This window comes from Coregonus lavaretus (genome assembly GCF_964263955.1).
Source record: "Coregonus lavaretus genome assembly, chromosome: 21".
Taxonomy (NCBI): domain Eukaryota; kingdom Metazoa; phylum Chordata; class Actinopteri; order Salmoniformes; family Salmonidae; genus Coregonus; species Coregonus lavaretus.
The window spans coordinates 20,704,963-20,721,559 of record NC_140008.1 but is presented as its reverse complement, the minus strand read 5'-3'; the positions used below and the strand labels follow the sequence as shown (position 1 = coordinate 20,721,559).

Genomic DNA, 16,597 nt, shown 5'->3' with positions numbered 1-16,597 from the left:
GCATTTTATTGCATGACATAAGTATTTGATACATCAGAAAAGCAGAACTTAATATTTGCTACAGAAACCTTTGTTTGCAATTACAGAGATCATACGTTTCCTGTAGGTCTTGACCAGGTTTGCACACACTGCAGCAGGGATTTTGGCCCACTCCTCCATACAGACCTTCTCCAGATCCTTCAGGTTTCGGGGCTGTCGCTGGGCAATACGGACTTTCAGTTCACTCCAAAGATTTTCTATTGGGTTCAGGTCTGGAGACTGGCTAGGCCACTCCAGGACCTTGAGATGCTTCTTATGGAGCCACTCCTTAGTTGCCCTGGCTGTGTGTTTCGGGTTGTTGTCATGCTGGAAGACACAGCCACAACCCATCTTCAATGCTCTTACTGAGGGAAGGAGGTTGTTGGCCAAAATCTCGCAATACATGGCCCCATCCATCCTCCCCTCAATACGGTGCAGTCGTCCTGTCCCCTTTGCAGAAAAGCATCCCCAAAGAATGATCTGGGCTGATCCCTCACCTTCCTCATGATCATTGATGCCCCACGAGGTGAGATCTTGCATGGAGCCACAGACCGAGGTGATTGACCGTCATCTTGAACTTCTTCCATTTTCTAATAATTGTGCCAACAGTTGTTGCCTTCTCACCAAGCTGCTTGCCTATTGTCCTGTAGCCTATCCCAGCCTTGTGCAGGTCTACAATTTTATCCCTGATGTCCTTACACATCTCTCTGGTCTTGGCCATTGTGGAGAGGTTGGAGTCTGTTTGATTGAGTGTGTGGACAGGTGTCTTTTATACAGGTAACGAGTTCAAACAGGTGCAGTTAATACAGGTAATGAGTGGAGAACAGGAGGGCTTCTTAAAGAAAAACTAACAGGTCGGTGAGAGCCGGAATTCTTACTGGTTGGTAGGTGATCAAATACTTATGTCATGCAATAAAATGCAAATGAATTACTTAAAAATCATACAATGTGATTTTCTGGATTTTGTTTTAGATTCCGTCTCTCACAGTTGAAGTGTACCTATGATAATAATTACAGACCTCTACATGCTTTATAAGTAGGAAAACCTGCAAAATCGGCAGTGTATCAAATACTTGTTCTCCCCACTGTATGTAAGAATGCTGTTCATTGACTATAGGTCAGCATTCAACACCATAGTACCCTCCAAGCTCATCATTAAGCTCGAGGCCCTGGGTCTGAACCCCACCCTGTGCAACTGGGTCCTGGACTTCCTGACAGACGCCCCCAGGTGGTGAAGATAGGAAACAACATCTCCACTTCGCTGATCCTCAACACAATGGTGCGTGCTCAGCCCCCTCCTGTACTCCCTGTTCACCCATGACTGCGTGGCCAAGCCTCCAACTCAATCATCAAGTTTGCAGACGACACAACAGTAGTAGGCTTGATTACCAACAATGACGAGACCACGTACAGGGAGGAGGTGAGGGCTCTGGGAGTGTGGTGCCAGGAAAATAACCTCTCACTCAATGTCAACAAAACAAAGGAGATGATCGTGGACATCAGGAAACAGCAGAGGGTGCACCCCCCTATCCACATAGACGGGACCGCAGTGGAGAAGGTGGAAAGCTTCAAGTTCCTTAGCGTACACATCACTGACAAACTGAAATGGTCCACCCACGCAGACAGTGTGGTGAAGAAGGTGCAACAGAGCCTCTTCAACCTCAGGAGGCTGAAGAAATTTGGCTTGGCCCTTAAAACCCTCACCAACTTTTACAGATGCACAATTGAGAGCATCCTGTCGGGCTGTATCACCGCCTGGTACGGGAACTGCACCGCCCGCAAATGCAGGGCTCTCCAGAGGGTGGTGTGGTCTGCCGAACGCATTACTGGGGGCAAACTACCCGCCCTCCAAGACACCTACAGCACCCAAAATCACAGGAAGGCCAAAAAAATAATCAAGGACATCAAACACCCGAGCCACTGCCTGTTCACCCCGCTATCATCCAGAAGGCGAGGTCAGTACAGGTGCATCAAAGCTGGGACCGAGAGAATGAAAAACAGCTTCTATCTCAAGGCCATCAGACTGTTAAATAGCCACCACTAGCACATTAGAGGCTGCTGCTGCCTATTGAAATCACTGGTCACTTTAAGAAATGGAACACTAGTCACTTTAATAATGTTTACATATCTTGCACTACTCATCTCATATGTATATACTATATTCTATTCTATAATATTCTACTGTATCTTAGTCCATGCCGCTCTGTCATTGCTTCTCCATATATGTATATATTCTTAAATTCCATTCCTTACTAGATTTGTGTGTATATGGTATATGTTGTGAAATTGTTAGATATTACTTGTTAGATATTACTGCACTGTCGGAGCTAGAAGCACAAGCATTTTGCTACACCCGCAATAACATCTACTAAACACGTGTATGTGTGACAAATAAATACAATTTGATTTGATTTGATGAAATATACGTTTCTTTTTGGTCTTGCTACATTTAAAAACATGTATCTGTATTTTCTTTCTGTACACATTGTTCTTTCTCTTTTTTCCCTCTCTCTCCCTCTCTATCTCTCTCTCTCTGACTCTGTGAATGTTTTATAGGCCTATGTTTTAATGCCTCTACTCAGGCACAGGAAGTGCTGAGCTTCAGGGATCACTCACACAGAGACAGAAAGTCCTCCTGATAGCCAGACATAGCCTGTTATCTCACTGAGTTATTCATCTGAACGTCTACTGCCTAGGGAATATTTCCACCTGTTTCTTTTTTTCTTATTTACAAGACGTTATTTCAGATGCAATATCCAAATGTCCTGATAGGGCACAGGAGACAAACGGACCAGAACACAAGAGCATGGCTTTCTGTGATAAGATATTAAATATAGCTAACTGCCAGTGGCTACTGTAGCTACACTTGTACCTTTATTTTATTTTGTATTTTTCTGAGGTGTTTACTCGTGTATATGGTGCCAAATAATACAGACACTGCAAGCCTTTCCTGTCTCATATAATGGTGTCATGGGTGAATGAGCTTCGGTAGGGAAGTACAGACCCCAACGACTGCAGAATACTGGTGATATGGAAGATGGGATTAGCTGATGCAGTGATTCTTGAATCCTCATAGATTCAAAATGCCAGGAAATATACATTACCGGTCAAAGGTTTTAGAACATCTACTCATTCAAGGGTTTTTCTTTAGATTTACTATTTTCAACATTGTAGAATAATAGTGAAGACATCAAAACTATGACATAACACATATGGAATCATGTAGTAACCAAAAAAGTGTTAAACTAATCTAAATATATTTTATATTTGAGATTCTTCAAATAGCCACCCGTTGCCTTGATGACAGCTTTGCACACACTTGGAATTCTCTCAACCAGTTTCACCTGGAATGCTTCTCTAACAGTCTTGAAGGAGTTCCCACATATGCTAAGCATTTGTTGGCTGCTTTTCCTTCACTCTGCGGTCCGACTCATCCCAAACCATCTCAATTGGGTTGAGGTTGGGGGATTGTGTAGGCCAGGTCATCTGATGCAGCACTCCATCACTCTCCTTCTTGGTAAAATAGCCCTTACACAGCCTGGAGGTGTGTTGGGTTATTGTCCTGTTGAAAGACAAATGATAGTCCCACTATGCCCAAACCAGATGGGATGGCGTATCGCTGCAGAATGCTGTGATAGCCATGCTTGTTAAGTGTGCCTTGAATTCTAAATAAATCACAGACAGTGTCACCAGCAAAGCACCCCCACACCATAACACCTCCTCCTCCATGATTTACGGTGGGAAATACACATGCGGAGATCATTCGTTCACCCACACCGCGTCTCACAAAGACACAGCAGTTGGAACCAAAAATCTCCAATTTGGACTCCAGACCAAAGGACAGATTTCCACCGGTCTAATGTCCATTGCTCATGTTTCTTGGCCAAAACAGGTCTCATTGTCACGGATTCAGCCGAGGCTGCCCCTCCTCCTTGCTCGGGCAGGCTTCGGCGTTCGTCGTCACCGGAGTACTAGCTGCTACCGATCCATGTATGTATGTTCGACTTGTTTTGTCTTTATTGGTCACACCTGTTTCCCATCATGTAGTTATGTCTTCCCTATTTAACCCTCTGTCTCACACTGTGTGTTGTGCGTGTTTGTTCATGTTTTGGTTGTCGTTAGTGTGCGGGTTTGCTTCCCTCCCTGCGTGGAGGTTGTTGTTCATTCTTTTACCTACGAGTAAAGTATGCCTTTTGATTAGCTCTGTGTCCTGCGCCTGACTTCGCCTACCGCATTACACTGACGCCTTGACACTCATCTTCTTATTGGTGTCCTTTAGTAGTGGTTTCTTTGCAGCAATTATGCTTCACAGAGTTCAAGTAACAGACACATCTCAACATCAACTGTTCACAGAATAATGTGTGAATCAGGCCTTCATGGTCGACTTGCTGCAAAGAAACCACTACTAAAGGCTGTGTAATGGCTATTTTACCAAGAAGGAGAGTGATGGAGTGCTGCATCAGATGACCTGGCTTCCACAATCCCCCGACCTCAACCCAATTGAGATGGTTTGGGATGAGTCGGACCGCAGAGTGAAGGAAAAGCAGCCAACAAGTGCTCAGCATATGTGGGAACTCCTTCAAGACTGTTGGAAAAGCATTCCAGGTGAAGCTGGTTGGGAGAATGCCAAGAGTGTGCAAAGCTGTCATCAAGGCAAAGGGTGGCTATTTGAAGAATCTCAAATATAAAATATATTTTCATTTTTTTAACACTTTTTTGGTTACTACATGATTCCATATGTGTTATTTCATACTTTTGATGTCTTCACTATTATTCTACAATGTAGAAAATAGTCCAAATAAAGAAAAACCCTTGAATGAGTAGGTGTTCAAAAACTTTTGACCGGTAGAGTATATTCCATAAGAAATTGAAATGCAGTCTTACTACTATAGCAAGCAGAGCATCTATGAGTAAGCGTCTGAAGCTGTTCAATGATTACTACAGTTTATGAGAGAGCTATGACAGATTTTCAGCTTGGGAATTCAAGAGTCTGTGTGATGGATTCAAATACTCTCGAAGATCCCACTGAACAAAGAACAAAATATCTCTCTACAAATGTACACACAGTTTACTGGTCTTTATGAGAGGCTCAAGTTAACATGGATCCCTTTATGTAGACTAATGCAACTTCTGGCCAGACATCTCCTACCCATGGATCAGTAGACACGTTTTACATTTCCCTGAGCGGAGTGTGTGTACTGTAAGAACTGTTCCCCTGAGCACACATTTTGATGGGCTGGAGAGAAGCCTCCACTGAGCGCCAGCACCCGCCACATTGTCTCTATGCCAGTATGGGAAGAGTTTGGGGTCCCAAAGTCGTGCCAGAGCAGCGGGTTTGGCACAGTTCTCTGTGAGCTTCTATCATCCAGGCCTGCTACTGTCAGTTACTCTGCCAGAACTGCCTGAAACAGTTCTGGAAGAGTAAGCGGGGCCTCGGATTGTAAATGTTAATATGTTGCCCACATTAGAATATTAATTTCTTGCCATTTAATCTGCACCTCTGTTTGAATTTATGGAATTACACTCTCTTGCAGACTTTCTCAGACATTACTTCCTACATTAGAGAATGCAGAAACTGTAAAAGGCAATGGTAAAAGCATGTGTAGTATTATATTTTACATTAAACTGAAAAGTTCCAAGAAGTAAGCTGGTCTTCGGTTGGTGGTAAATCCGGTATGCATGATAATACACACCACTGTGTCCAAGAGGAGAGGAGAGGAGAGGAGAGGAGAGGAGAGGAGAGGAGAGGAGAGGAGAGGAGAGGAGCATCTATCAGAGTTCCTGTCAGCTCTGTCACGCCAGCCTGAATAAGGTCTAATGCTCCCTTACTGAACCACAACTAATTCTGTCCTCAACAGAGAATTCCTTTACTCTGAACCTCAGAAGTAACTCTATTCCAACCAACCTCCCACCCCCAGTGTCTCCTCCAAACGGACCCTTTCAATAGAGCCAACTCATTCACCGTTTAAGGTAACTCTAGTTCAACATCCATCTCCTCCACTGCTTCTTAACTCCTCCTTCTATTCCCAACATGACAGATCATTCCCTACACAGCCATGACATAAAAGGCTTCTGAGGGACAGCTGAAAGGGCACAATTACCTGACAATAATACAATGTCACAGACCATTTTTCTTACCTACTCATTACCACTGCAGCCGTTTAAAAAAATACATTAGCATTGGCTATTTGGTGTATCTATTTCTTTCTTTCTTTATCTATATCCATCTGTCAAGTCGAGCAATTACCCTGCCAAGCAAGATGATGGGGACTATTAGCTCTACTAGGTAATAAAGGCCATTTATGTTCTCATTTCTATAAGCCAATGTTCTCAATCTCATCATTTCACAGCCTGGTCTCATAGACTAGACGTAACACAGTAAACGAAAATCCACTTAAATTAGTATGATATGTTATGTTTGGTATAGTTACATAAGACAGATGATTACTTAAGGCAAAAAAAGAAAGAAGGGTGCTTGGTCAGGGTGGATGTGTGGGTGTAAAACACGAACGTCTAGCCACCCAAAAACTTTAAAGAGTAGGTGTGTCCAAACTTTTGACTGGTGGTGTATGTAAAAGCTAGTAAGGACACATTTCTAAATTCCTAGTCAAGGCACTGTTCCAGCAGATGTAGCTACACCACTAACATACCTCTTACACATTCCACCTTTGATGCATGTTTTGCTAGGCTCTAGTAGTGTTATTGTAGGTACCAACATTTTCCATGTCTATGTAATTACTCGTTTTAGAGCTATGACTGCCTTACAGTTGGGAATCTCAGAAGGTTATTCTAGGTATGGAAAATATGCGTTAAAACAGCCATGCTCAACTGGCAGACCACGGATCCGACCCCAAATAAATAAAAAATAAAAAATAACGTTTTTGTGAATTCAGTCACTCTTTCTACTTACTGCTGTTGAGTAGTGCATGGGCAGTTTCCCTCTTGTTATGTCATTAACTGACAGACCTTAGAGAGCTATTTATAACCTGTCTGAAATGTCCAGTTGATGAACCACTAGCCCATGTTAGCTAGGTAGGTAAATTAGGCTAACCAGTGATCTAAATCTTGTAGTTATCATGGCCAGATTATGTACCCATGGGCCTCGACCCATAAGGGGCCCCCATTGATTTTGTTGAGTTACTCAGGTATCATATGAACATCCATAAGATATGGCAGAGTGTGTAGAATTGTAGGAATTAGGTTTAAAACGGCAACATTTTCTCTCCATCCTATGACAAAATATCTAGAATTGCAGGAAATTAGCTTTAAACCGGCAAAACAAATTCTGGGCTGTGAAAGAGGGGTGTGAACAGTTTGAACAGTATGGGGTTGCATGGGTTGCAAGATGGGGGTTTGTTACTACGCCGATAAATGACCATATCCATCCGGACCTAGGAAATGAATGTTACCGGACCTTTTTGAATAGTAGTTGAGAACCCCTGCGTTAAAACAAGGGAGTGTACTGGTATAATGACACAAGGACATAGACTACAGGTCTTCTCTATACTCTGTGTTGTTTGGTTCAACACATGATTCTAATTGAATGAGACTGAACACGATATTAGCTCACTGAGCTCAGTAACCTTGGTTCCATTGAAGTGAAAGTAATATAGCAGTGCAAGAAAATCTTAATGTCCCTCCGGGAACATTCACAGTGGAATGCGGCAGAGAGTCATGATTAGAATCCTTCTCAAGTCTTCCTAACAACGATTTCTATGTCTGGACGAAGTGGGCCGTTGGCTGGCCTGGCATTACCCATGGGGTATAGTGTGTGACAGGAGCACTGATTATTAGAATGGCTTCCCAAAGAAACAATGTCTCCTTCATTTATTACACTTTAGTACACCAACCGACACAAGCTTGACAGAGCCAGATACTGATTTATCTCACATTTAAATTATTAAGTCCATATGATGTTTCAATACCATAAATAAAATGATAGAACTATGCATTGTATGACTACACTTCTACCTCCAGAATGTTGTCTATATTCTGAAAGACATACACCGATTTGTGACGTTTGAATATTTAAAAAACGTAATGAATAATCCAATTTAGTCTTGACAAAAGATCAAAAGCCTTGTCTTTGGTTCAAGAATGTCTCCGGTTTAAAAAACAAGAAATGCCAGAAGTACTATTGTGTTGTTGTGCAATACCATTCATCATTTAGAAGATTAATATACTGTAAGCCTTGAATAATTGATTCCCAGAACAAAGCTCTATAATGGTTGCCAGGGGATGCTGTATATGAACACATGGTGTGAGACACAACGCATGGTGCTGTACAAAGCCACTGACCAGCCTGGTTGGTGGTGATGTTGATGGACACGTGCTGGGCAGGGTAGGGGCTCTTGTTGGTGACTCCATTGAAAGCGTGTATCTCGAAGGCGTAGGGGGTGTGGGCCCACAGGTTACTGATGAACACCCTGGTCTCGGTCAAGCCCTGCTGCATGGGTACATACTCCACGTTGTCATCACAATGGGAGCACGACGGCCGGTCCGCACGGCACTTCTTGCACACGATGTTGTAGGTGATGTCATCGCGGGCACCAGTCTCTTTTGGCGGGTGCCACTCCAGGATCACCGAGGTCTCGTTGACGATGGAGATGACGTTCCTGGGACCAGAGGGGACACCTGGACAGGAAGAGGGAATGCAGTGCAGACATGAATATACTGTACGGTATGTAGTTTGGTGTCTCTAGGCATGTTTGTAGCAATGTTTCAGCAACCGGCTATTACTGTATTATGACACTGCAACAAGACACTGCACTCTGATTTGAAAGAGATATATGGATCAACCATAGCGATCAACAAATAATACTAACTCAGATGTAAATGTATAGCACTGATGCCACCATTTCAGTCAAAAAATATACACACACGTGTAATTTAACTCCTGCTGTTTTATCAGTCATCTGTGATGTTGGCAAATTCATAATGTGCATTACATTGAGTCAGAACCATAAATATACTGAACAAAAATATAAACGCAATATGCAACAATTTCAACAATTTCAAAGATTGTACTGAGTCACAGTTCATATAAGGAAATCAGTCAACTGAAATAAATTAATTAGGCCCTAATCTATGGATTTCACATGACTGGGCAGGGGCGCAGCCATGGGTGGGCCTGGGAGTGCATAGGCCCACCCACTTGGGAGCCAGGCCCATCCACTTGGGAGCCAGACCCAGCCAATCAGAAATAGTTTTTCCCCACAAAAGGGCTTTATTACAGACAGAAATACTCCTCAGTTTCATCAGCTGTCCGGGTGGCTGGTCTTAGACGATCCAGCAGGTGAAGAAGCCGGATGTGGAGGTCATGGGCTGGCGTCGTTACATGTGGTCTGTGGTTGTGAGGCCAATTGGACATACTGCCAAATTCTCTAAAACGACATTGGAGGCGGATTATGGTAGAGAAATGAACATTCAATTCTCTGGCAACAGCTCTGGTGGACATTCCTGCATTCAGCATGCCCTCAAAACCTGAGACATCTGTGGCATTGTGTTGTGTGACAAAACTTCACGTTTTAGAGTGGCCTTTTATTGTCCCCAGCACAAGGTGAACCTGTATAATGATCATACTGTTTAATCAGCTTCTTGATATGCCACACCTGTTAGGTGGATGGATTATCTTGGCAAAGGAGAATTGCTCACTAACAGGGATTTTTGTGGGAATTTCTGGGATCTTTTATTTCAGCTGATGAAACGTGGGACCAACACTTTATATTTTAGTCATTTAGCAGACGCTCTTATCCAGAGCGACTTACAGTTAGTGCATACATTTTCATACTGGCCCCCCGTGGGAATCGAACCCACAACCCTCGCCATGCTCTACCAACTGAGCTACATGGGCCTAGCCCATTGCGATGACATTTTTGTTCAGTTATACATAGTATGTACAGTGGGGAGAACAAGTATTTCATACACTACCTATTTTGCAGGTTTTCCTACTTACAAAGCATGTAGAGGTCTGTAATTGTTATCATAGGTACACTTCAACTGTGAGAGACGGAATCTAAAACAAAAATCCAGAAAATCACATTGTATGATTTTTAAGTAATTAATTAGCATTTTATTGCATGACATAAGTATTAGATACATCAGAAAAGCAGAACTTAATATTTGGTACAGAAACCTTTGTTTGCAATTACAGAGATCATACGTTTCCTGTAGGTCTTGACCAGGTTTGCACACACTGCAGCAGGGATTTTGGCCCACTCCTCCATACAGACCTTCTCCAGATCCTTCAGGTTTCGGGGCTGTCGCTGGGCAATACGGACTTTCAGCTCCCTCCAAAGATTTTCTATTGGGTTCAGGTCTGGAGACTGGCTAGGCCACTCCAGGACCTTGAGATGCTTCTTACGCCACTCCTTAGTTGCCCTGGCTGTGTGTTTCGGGTCGTTGTCATGCTGGAAGACCCAGACACGACCCATCTTCAATGCTCTTACTGAGGGAAGGAGGTTGTTGGCCAAGATCTCGCGATACATGGCCCCATCCATCCTCCCCTCAATACGGTGCAGTCGTCCTGTCCCCTTTGCAGAAAAGCATCCCCAAAGAATGATGTTTCCACCTCCATGCTTCACGGTTGGGATGGTGTTCTTGGGGTTGTACTCATCCTTCTTCTTCCTCCAAACACGGCGAGTGGAGTTTAGACCAAAAAGCTCTATTTTTGTCTCATCAGACCACATGACCTTCTCCCATTCCTCCTCTGGATCATCCAGATGGTCATTGGCAAACTTCAGACGGGCCTGGACATGCGCTGGCTTGAGCAGGGGGACCTTGCGTGCGCTGCAGGATTTTAATCCATGACGGCGTAGTGTGTTACTAATGGTTTTCTTTGAGACTGTGGTCCCAGCTCTCTTCAGGTCATTGACCAGGTCCTGCCGTGTAGTTCTGGGCTGATCCCTCACCTTCCTCATGATCATTGATGCCCCACGAGGTGAGATCTTGCATGGAGCCCCAGACCGAGGGTGATTGATCGTCATCTTGAACTTCTTCCATTTTCTAATAATTGCGCCAACAGTTGTTGCCTTCTCACCAAGCTGCTTGCCTATTGTCCTGTAGCCCATCCCAGCCTTGTGCAGGTCTACAATTTTATCCCTGATGTCCTTACACATCTCTCTGGTCTTGGCCATTCTGGAGAGGTTGGAGTCTGTTTGATTGAGTATGTGGACAGGGGTCTTTTATACAGGTAACGAGTTCAAACAGGTGCAGTTAATACAGGTAATGAGTGGAGAACAGGATGGCTTCTTAAAGAAAAACTAACAGATCTATGAGAGCCCGAATTCTTACTGGTTGGTAGGTGATCAAATACTTATGTCATGCAATAAAATGCAAATTAATTACTTAAAAATCATACAATGTGATTTTCTGGATTATTGTTTTAGATTCCGTCTCTCACCGTTGAAGTATACCTATGATAAAAATTACAGACCTCTACATGCTTTGTAAGTAGGAAAACCTACAAAATCAGCAGTGTATCAAATACTTGTTCTCCCCACTGTATCTATGTAACTGCTCTGTGTTTAGCAGAAATTATCCCCCACTGGTTATTACACTTCATGGGGTATTCAGCTGCCATTTAGCCCCATGTGTTCTTGATGTTGATGTGTTGCAACAGTGTTACAATAACATTAACATGACAAAGCACCGCATGGGAGCTGAAATTACACCACTCAATCACCCCATCCAAGCCAACCCTCCTACACAACTTCATCCGTCTCACCAACATTCATTCATACTGGAACACTGAAACAGTTTTCATTTTCACATGTTTCCCTTTCATCTGAACTGACTGGCTCTGTGATCCCTGCCAGGGACTTTGGGTTTTGTTGTGCACTGTTTCTATATCTGTGTTTGAGTCTAAAGCTAGTATGAAAATGTATGCACTATTTTTTATTTATTTTATTTCACCTTTATTTAACCAGGTAAGCCAGTTGAGAACAAGTTCTCATTTACAACTGCGACCTGGCCAAGATAAAGCAAAGCAGTGCGATAAAAAACAACACAGAGTTACATATGGGGTAAAAAACATAAAGTCAAAAATACAACAGAAAATATATATACAGTGTGTGCAAATGTAGCAAGTTATGGAGGTAAGGCAATAAATAGGCTATAGTGCAAAATAATTACAATAGTATTAACACTGGAATGCTAGATGTGCAAGAGATTATGTGCAAATAGAGATACTGGGGTGCAAAAGAGCAAAATAAATAACAATATAGGGATGAGGTAGTTGGGTGGGCTAATTTCAGATGGGCTGTGTACAGGTGCAGTGATCGGTAAGGTGCTCTGACAACTGATGCTTAAAGTTAGTGAGGGAGATAAGAGTCTCCAGCTTCAGAGATTTTTGCAATTCGTTCCAGTCATTGGCAGCAGAGAACTGGAAGGAATGGCGGCCAAAGGAGGTGTTGGCTTTGGGAATGACCAGTGAGATATACCTGCTGGAGCGCAGACTACGGGTGGGTGCTGCTATGGTGACCAATGAGCTAAGATAAGGCGGGGATTTGCCTAGCAGTGATTTATAGATGGCCTGGAGCCAGTGGGTTTGACGACGAACATGTAGTGAGGACCAGCCAACAAGAGCGTACAGGTCACAGTGGTGGGTAGCGTATGGGGCTTTGGAGACAAAACGGATGGCACTGTGATAGACTACATCCAATTTGCTGAGTAGAGTGTTGGAGGCTATTTTGTAAATGACATCGCCGAAGTCAAGGATCGGTAGGATAGTCAGTTTTACGAGGGCATGTTTGGCAGCATGAGTGAAGGAGGCTTTGTTGCGAAATAGGAAGCCGATTCTAGATTTAACTTTGGATTGGAGATTCTTTATGTGAGTCTGGAAGGAGAGTTTACAGTCTAACCAGACACCTAGGTATTTGTAGTTGTCCACATACTCTAGGTCAGACCCGTCAAGAGTGGTGATTCTAGTCGGGTGGGCGGGTGCCAGCAGCGTTCGATTGAAAAGCATGCATTTAGTTTTACTAGTGTTTAAGAGCAGTTGGAGGCTACTGAAGGAGTGTTGTATGGCATTGAAGCTCGTTTGGAGGTTTGTTAACACAGTGTCCAATGAAGGGCCAGATGTATACAAAATGGTGTCGTCTGCGTAGAGGTGGATCTGAGAGTCACCAGCAGCAAGAGCGACATCATTGATATACACGGAGAAAAGTGTCGGCCCAAGAATTGAACCCTGTGGCACCCCCATAGAGACTGCCATAGGTCCAGACAACAGGCCCTCCGATTTGACACACTGAACTCTATCTGAGAAGTAGTTGGTGAACCAGGCGAGGCAGTAACTAACTAACTAACTGTAAGTCGCTCTGGATAAGAGCGTCTGCTAAATGACTAAATTGTAAAAATGTAATTATCATCACACAACATTATCTGGGTTTTTGTCCAATCATATTTTTGTGGACATATTTCCCTATTGTGGCTGTATGCTTCTCGAAACATGCAAGATTGCCCTTACAATAGTCGGTTGTTATGTGTGTGTTTACAATTTCACGAAGGCCCAACAATCACTGTGGGGCTCTAATCTTCATTTGACCATTCTACCAGTGAATCAAGAGAAGCTGACAGATGATAGGATTGGCTGACCAATTTAACATATGCCTTTCTGGTAGCGGTTGTCGATGTACACACAGGGGTCTGACCATGCCTTACAGTGCCTTGCAAAAGTATTCATCACCCTTGGCATTTTTCCTATTTTGTTGCATTACAACCTGGGGGTGGCAGGTAGCTTAGTGGGTAAGAGCGTTGTGCCAGTAACCGAAAGGTCGCTGGTTCTAATCCCCGGGCCGACTAGGTGAAAAATCTGTCGATGTGCCCTTAAAAAAGGCACTTAACCCTAAATGCTCTGGATAAGAGCGTCTGCTAAAATGTAAATGTAATTTAAATAGATTTTTATTTGGATTTCATGTAATGGACATACACAAAATAGTCCAAAATGGTGAAGTGGAATAAAAAAAATAACTTGTAATTTTTTTCTTCTAATAAATAAATAACGGAAAACGGGTGCATATGTATTCACCCCCTTTGCTATGAAGCCCCTAAATAAGATCTGGTGCAACCAATTACCTTCAGAAGTCACATAATTAGTTAAATAAAGTCCACCTGTGTGCAATCTAAGTGTCACATGATCTGTCACATAATCTCAGTATGTATACACCTGTTCTGAAAGGCCCCAGAGTCTGCAACACCACCAAAACTCACGAATCAGGCAAGGAGGGCATTAATCAGAGAGGCAACAAAGACACCAAAGATAACCCTGAAGGAGCTGCAAAGCTCCACAGTGGAGATTGGAGTTTCTGTCCATAGGACCACTTTAAGCCGTACACTCCACAGAGCTGGGCTTTACGGAAGAGTGGCCAGAAAAAAAGCCATTGCTTAAAGAAGAAAATTAACAAACACGTTTGGTGTTCGCCAAAAGGCATGTGGGAGACTCCCCAAACATATGGAAGAAGGTACTCTGGTCAGATGAGACTAAAATTGAGCTTTTTGGCCATCAAGGAAAACGATATGGGGATGTTTTTCATCAGCAGGGACTGGGAAACTGGTCAGAATTGAAGGAATGATGGATGGCGCTAAATACAGGGATATTCTTGAGGGAAACCTGTTTCATTCTTCCAGAGATTTGAGACTGGGAGGAGGTTCACCTTCCAGCAGGACAATGACCCTATGCATACTGCTAAAGCAACACTCAAGTGGTTTATGGGGAAACATTTAAATGTCTTGGAATGGCCTAGTCAAAGCCCAGACCTCAATCCAATTGAGAATCTGTGGTATGGCTTAAAGATTGCTGTACACCAGCGGAACCCATCCAACTTGAAGGAGCTGGAGCAGTTTTGCCTTGAAGAATGGGCAAAAATCCCAGTGGCTGGATGTTGCAAGCTTATAGAGACATACCCCAAGACACTTGCAGCTGTAATTGCTGCAAAAGGTGGCTCTACAAAGTATTGACTTTGGGGGGGGGGGGCGAATAGTTATGCACGCTCAAGTTTTCTGTTTTTTTGTCTTATTTCTTGTTTGTTTCAGCCCCAAAAATATTTTGCATCTTCAAAGTGGTAAGCATGTTGTGTAAATCAAATGATACAAACCCCCAGAAAATCCGTTTTAATTTCAGGTGGTAAGGCAACAAAATAGGAAACATGCCAAGGGGGGTGAATACTTTCGCAAGCCACTGTAGCAGCATATGTTTTCTGTCTCTCTGATTCACTTTTTCTGTCTTCTCCCTTTCCTCACCCTAAGTCACAGCTGTGATCTGAATGTGTGGAAATTGGTCAATATTCCCCTCTTTTATATTTCTCTCTCCTTCTGATCAAATCAAATTGTATTTGTCACATGCGCCAAATACAACAGGTGTAGACCTTACAGTGAAATGATTACTTACAAGCACTTAACCAACAATGCAGTTTAAGAAAAATAAGTGTTAAGTAAAAAATAGATAAGTAAAAAATATCCGGTACAGAGTCAATGTGCGGGGGCACAGGTTAGTCGAGGTAATTGAGGTAATATGTACATGTAGGTAGAGTTAAAGTGACTATGCATAGATAGTAAACAGAGAGTAGCAGCAGCGTAAAAGGGTGGAACAATGCACATTCTCTGTTTCTCTATGAGAAGCAGAGCCAGCAGTCTGAGTCTGTGGATTACACCAGTAATTGCCAGGTGCTGGGGAGAATAGTGGCTTTGCTCTGGCAGTAGACCAGCCAGAGGAGGTATGATACAGTATGATAACTCATAACACAGCCAGTATAGGGTATACAGTAGGGAAAAAAAGTATTTAGTCAGCCACCAATTGTGCAATTTCTCCCACTTAAGAAGATGAGAGAGGCCTGTAATTTTCATCATAGGTACACGTCAACTATGACAGACAAAATGAGAAAAAAATTCCAGAAAATCACATTGTAGGAATTTTAATGAATTTATTTGCAAATTATGGTGGAAATAAGTATTTGGTCAATAACAAAAGTTTCTCAATACTTTGTTATATACCCTTTGTTGGCAATGACACAGGTCAAACATTTTCTGTAAGTCTTCACAAGGTTTTCACACACTGTTGCTGGTATTTTGGCCCATTCCTCCATGCAGATCTCCTCTAGAGCAGTGATGTTTTGGGGCTGTCGCTGGGCAACACAGACTTTCAACTCCCTCCAAAGATTTTCTATGGGGTTGAGATCTGGAGACTGGCTAGGCCACTCCAGGACCTTGAAATGCTTCTTACGAAGCCACTCCTTCGTTGCCCGGGCGGTGTGTTTGGGATCATTGTCATGCTGAAAGACCCAGCCACGTTTCATCTTCAATGCCCTTGCTGATGGAAGGAGGTTTTCACTCAAAATCTCACGATACATGGCCCCATTCATTCTTTCCTTTACACGGATCAGTCGTCCTGGTCCCTTTGCAGAAAAACAGCCCCAAACCCCATGCTTCACAGTAGGTATGGTGTTCTTTGGATGCAACTCAGCATTCTTTGTCCTCCAAACACGACGAGTTGAGTTTTTACCAAAAAGTTATATTTTGGTTTCATCTGACCATATGACATTCTCCCAATCCTCTTCTGGATCATCCAAATGCACTCTAGCAAACT

General features: G+C 43.1%; 1 protein-coding gene across 1 annotated transcript in view; it reads right to left on the bottom strand.

Moving 5' to 3' along the window:
* LOC311149076 (ephrin type-B receptor 1-like) overlaps nt 1-16,597 on the bottom strand; it is a 229,608-nt gene that overhangs the window by 66,692 nt on the left and 146,319 nt on the right. Inside the window, exon 5 of the mRNA XM_084186184.1 lies at nt 8,317-8,652. Within this exon, the coding sequence (XP_084042310.1) occupies nt 8,317-8,652 (336 nt within the window). The remainder of the gene's footprint in view (nt 1-8,316; nt 8,653-16,597) is intronic.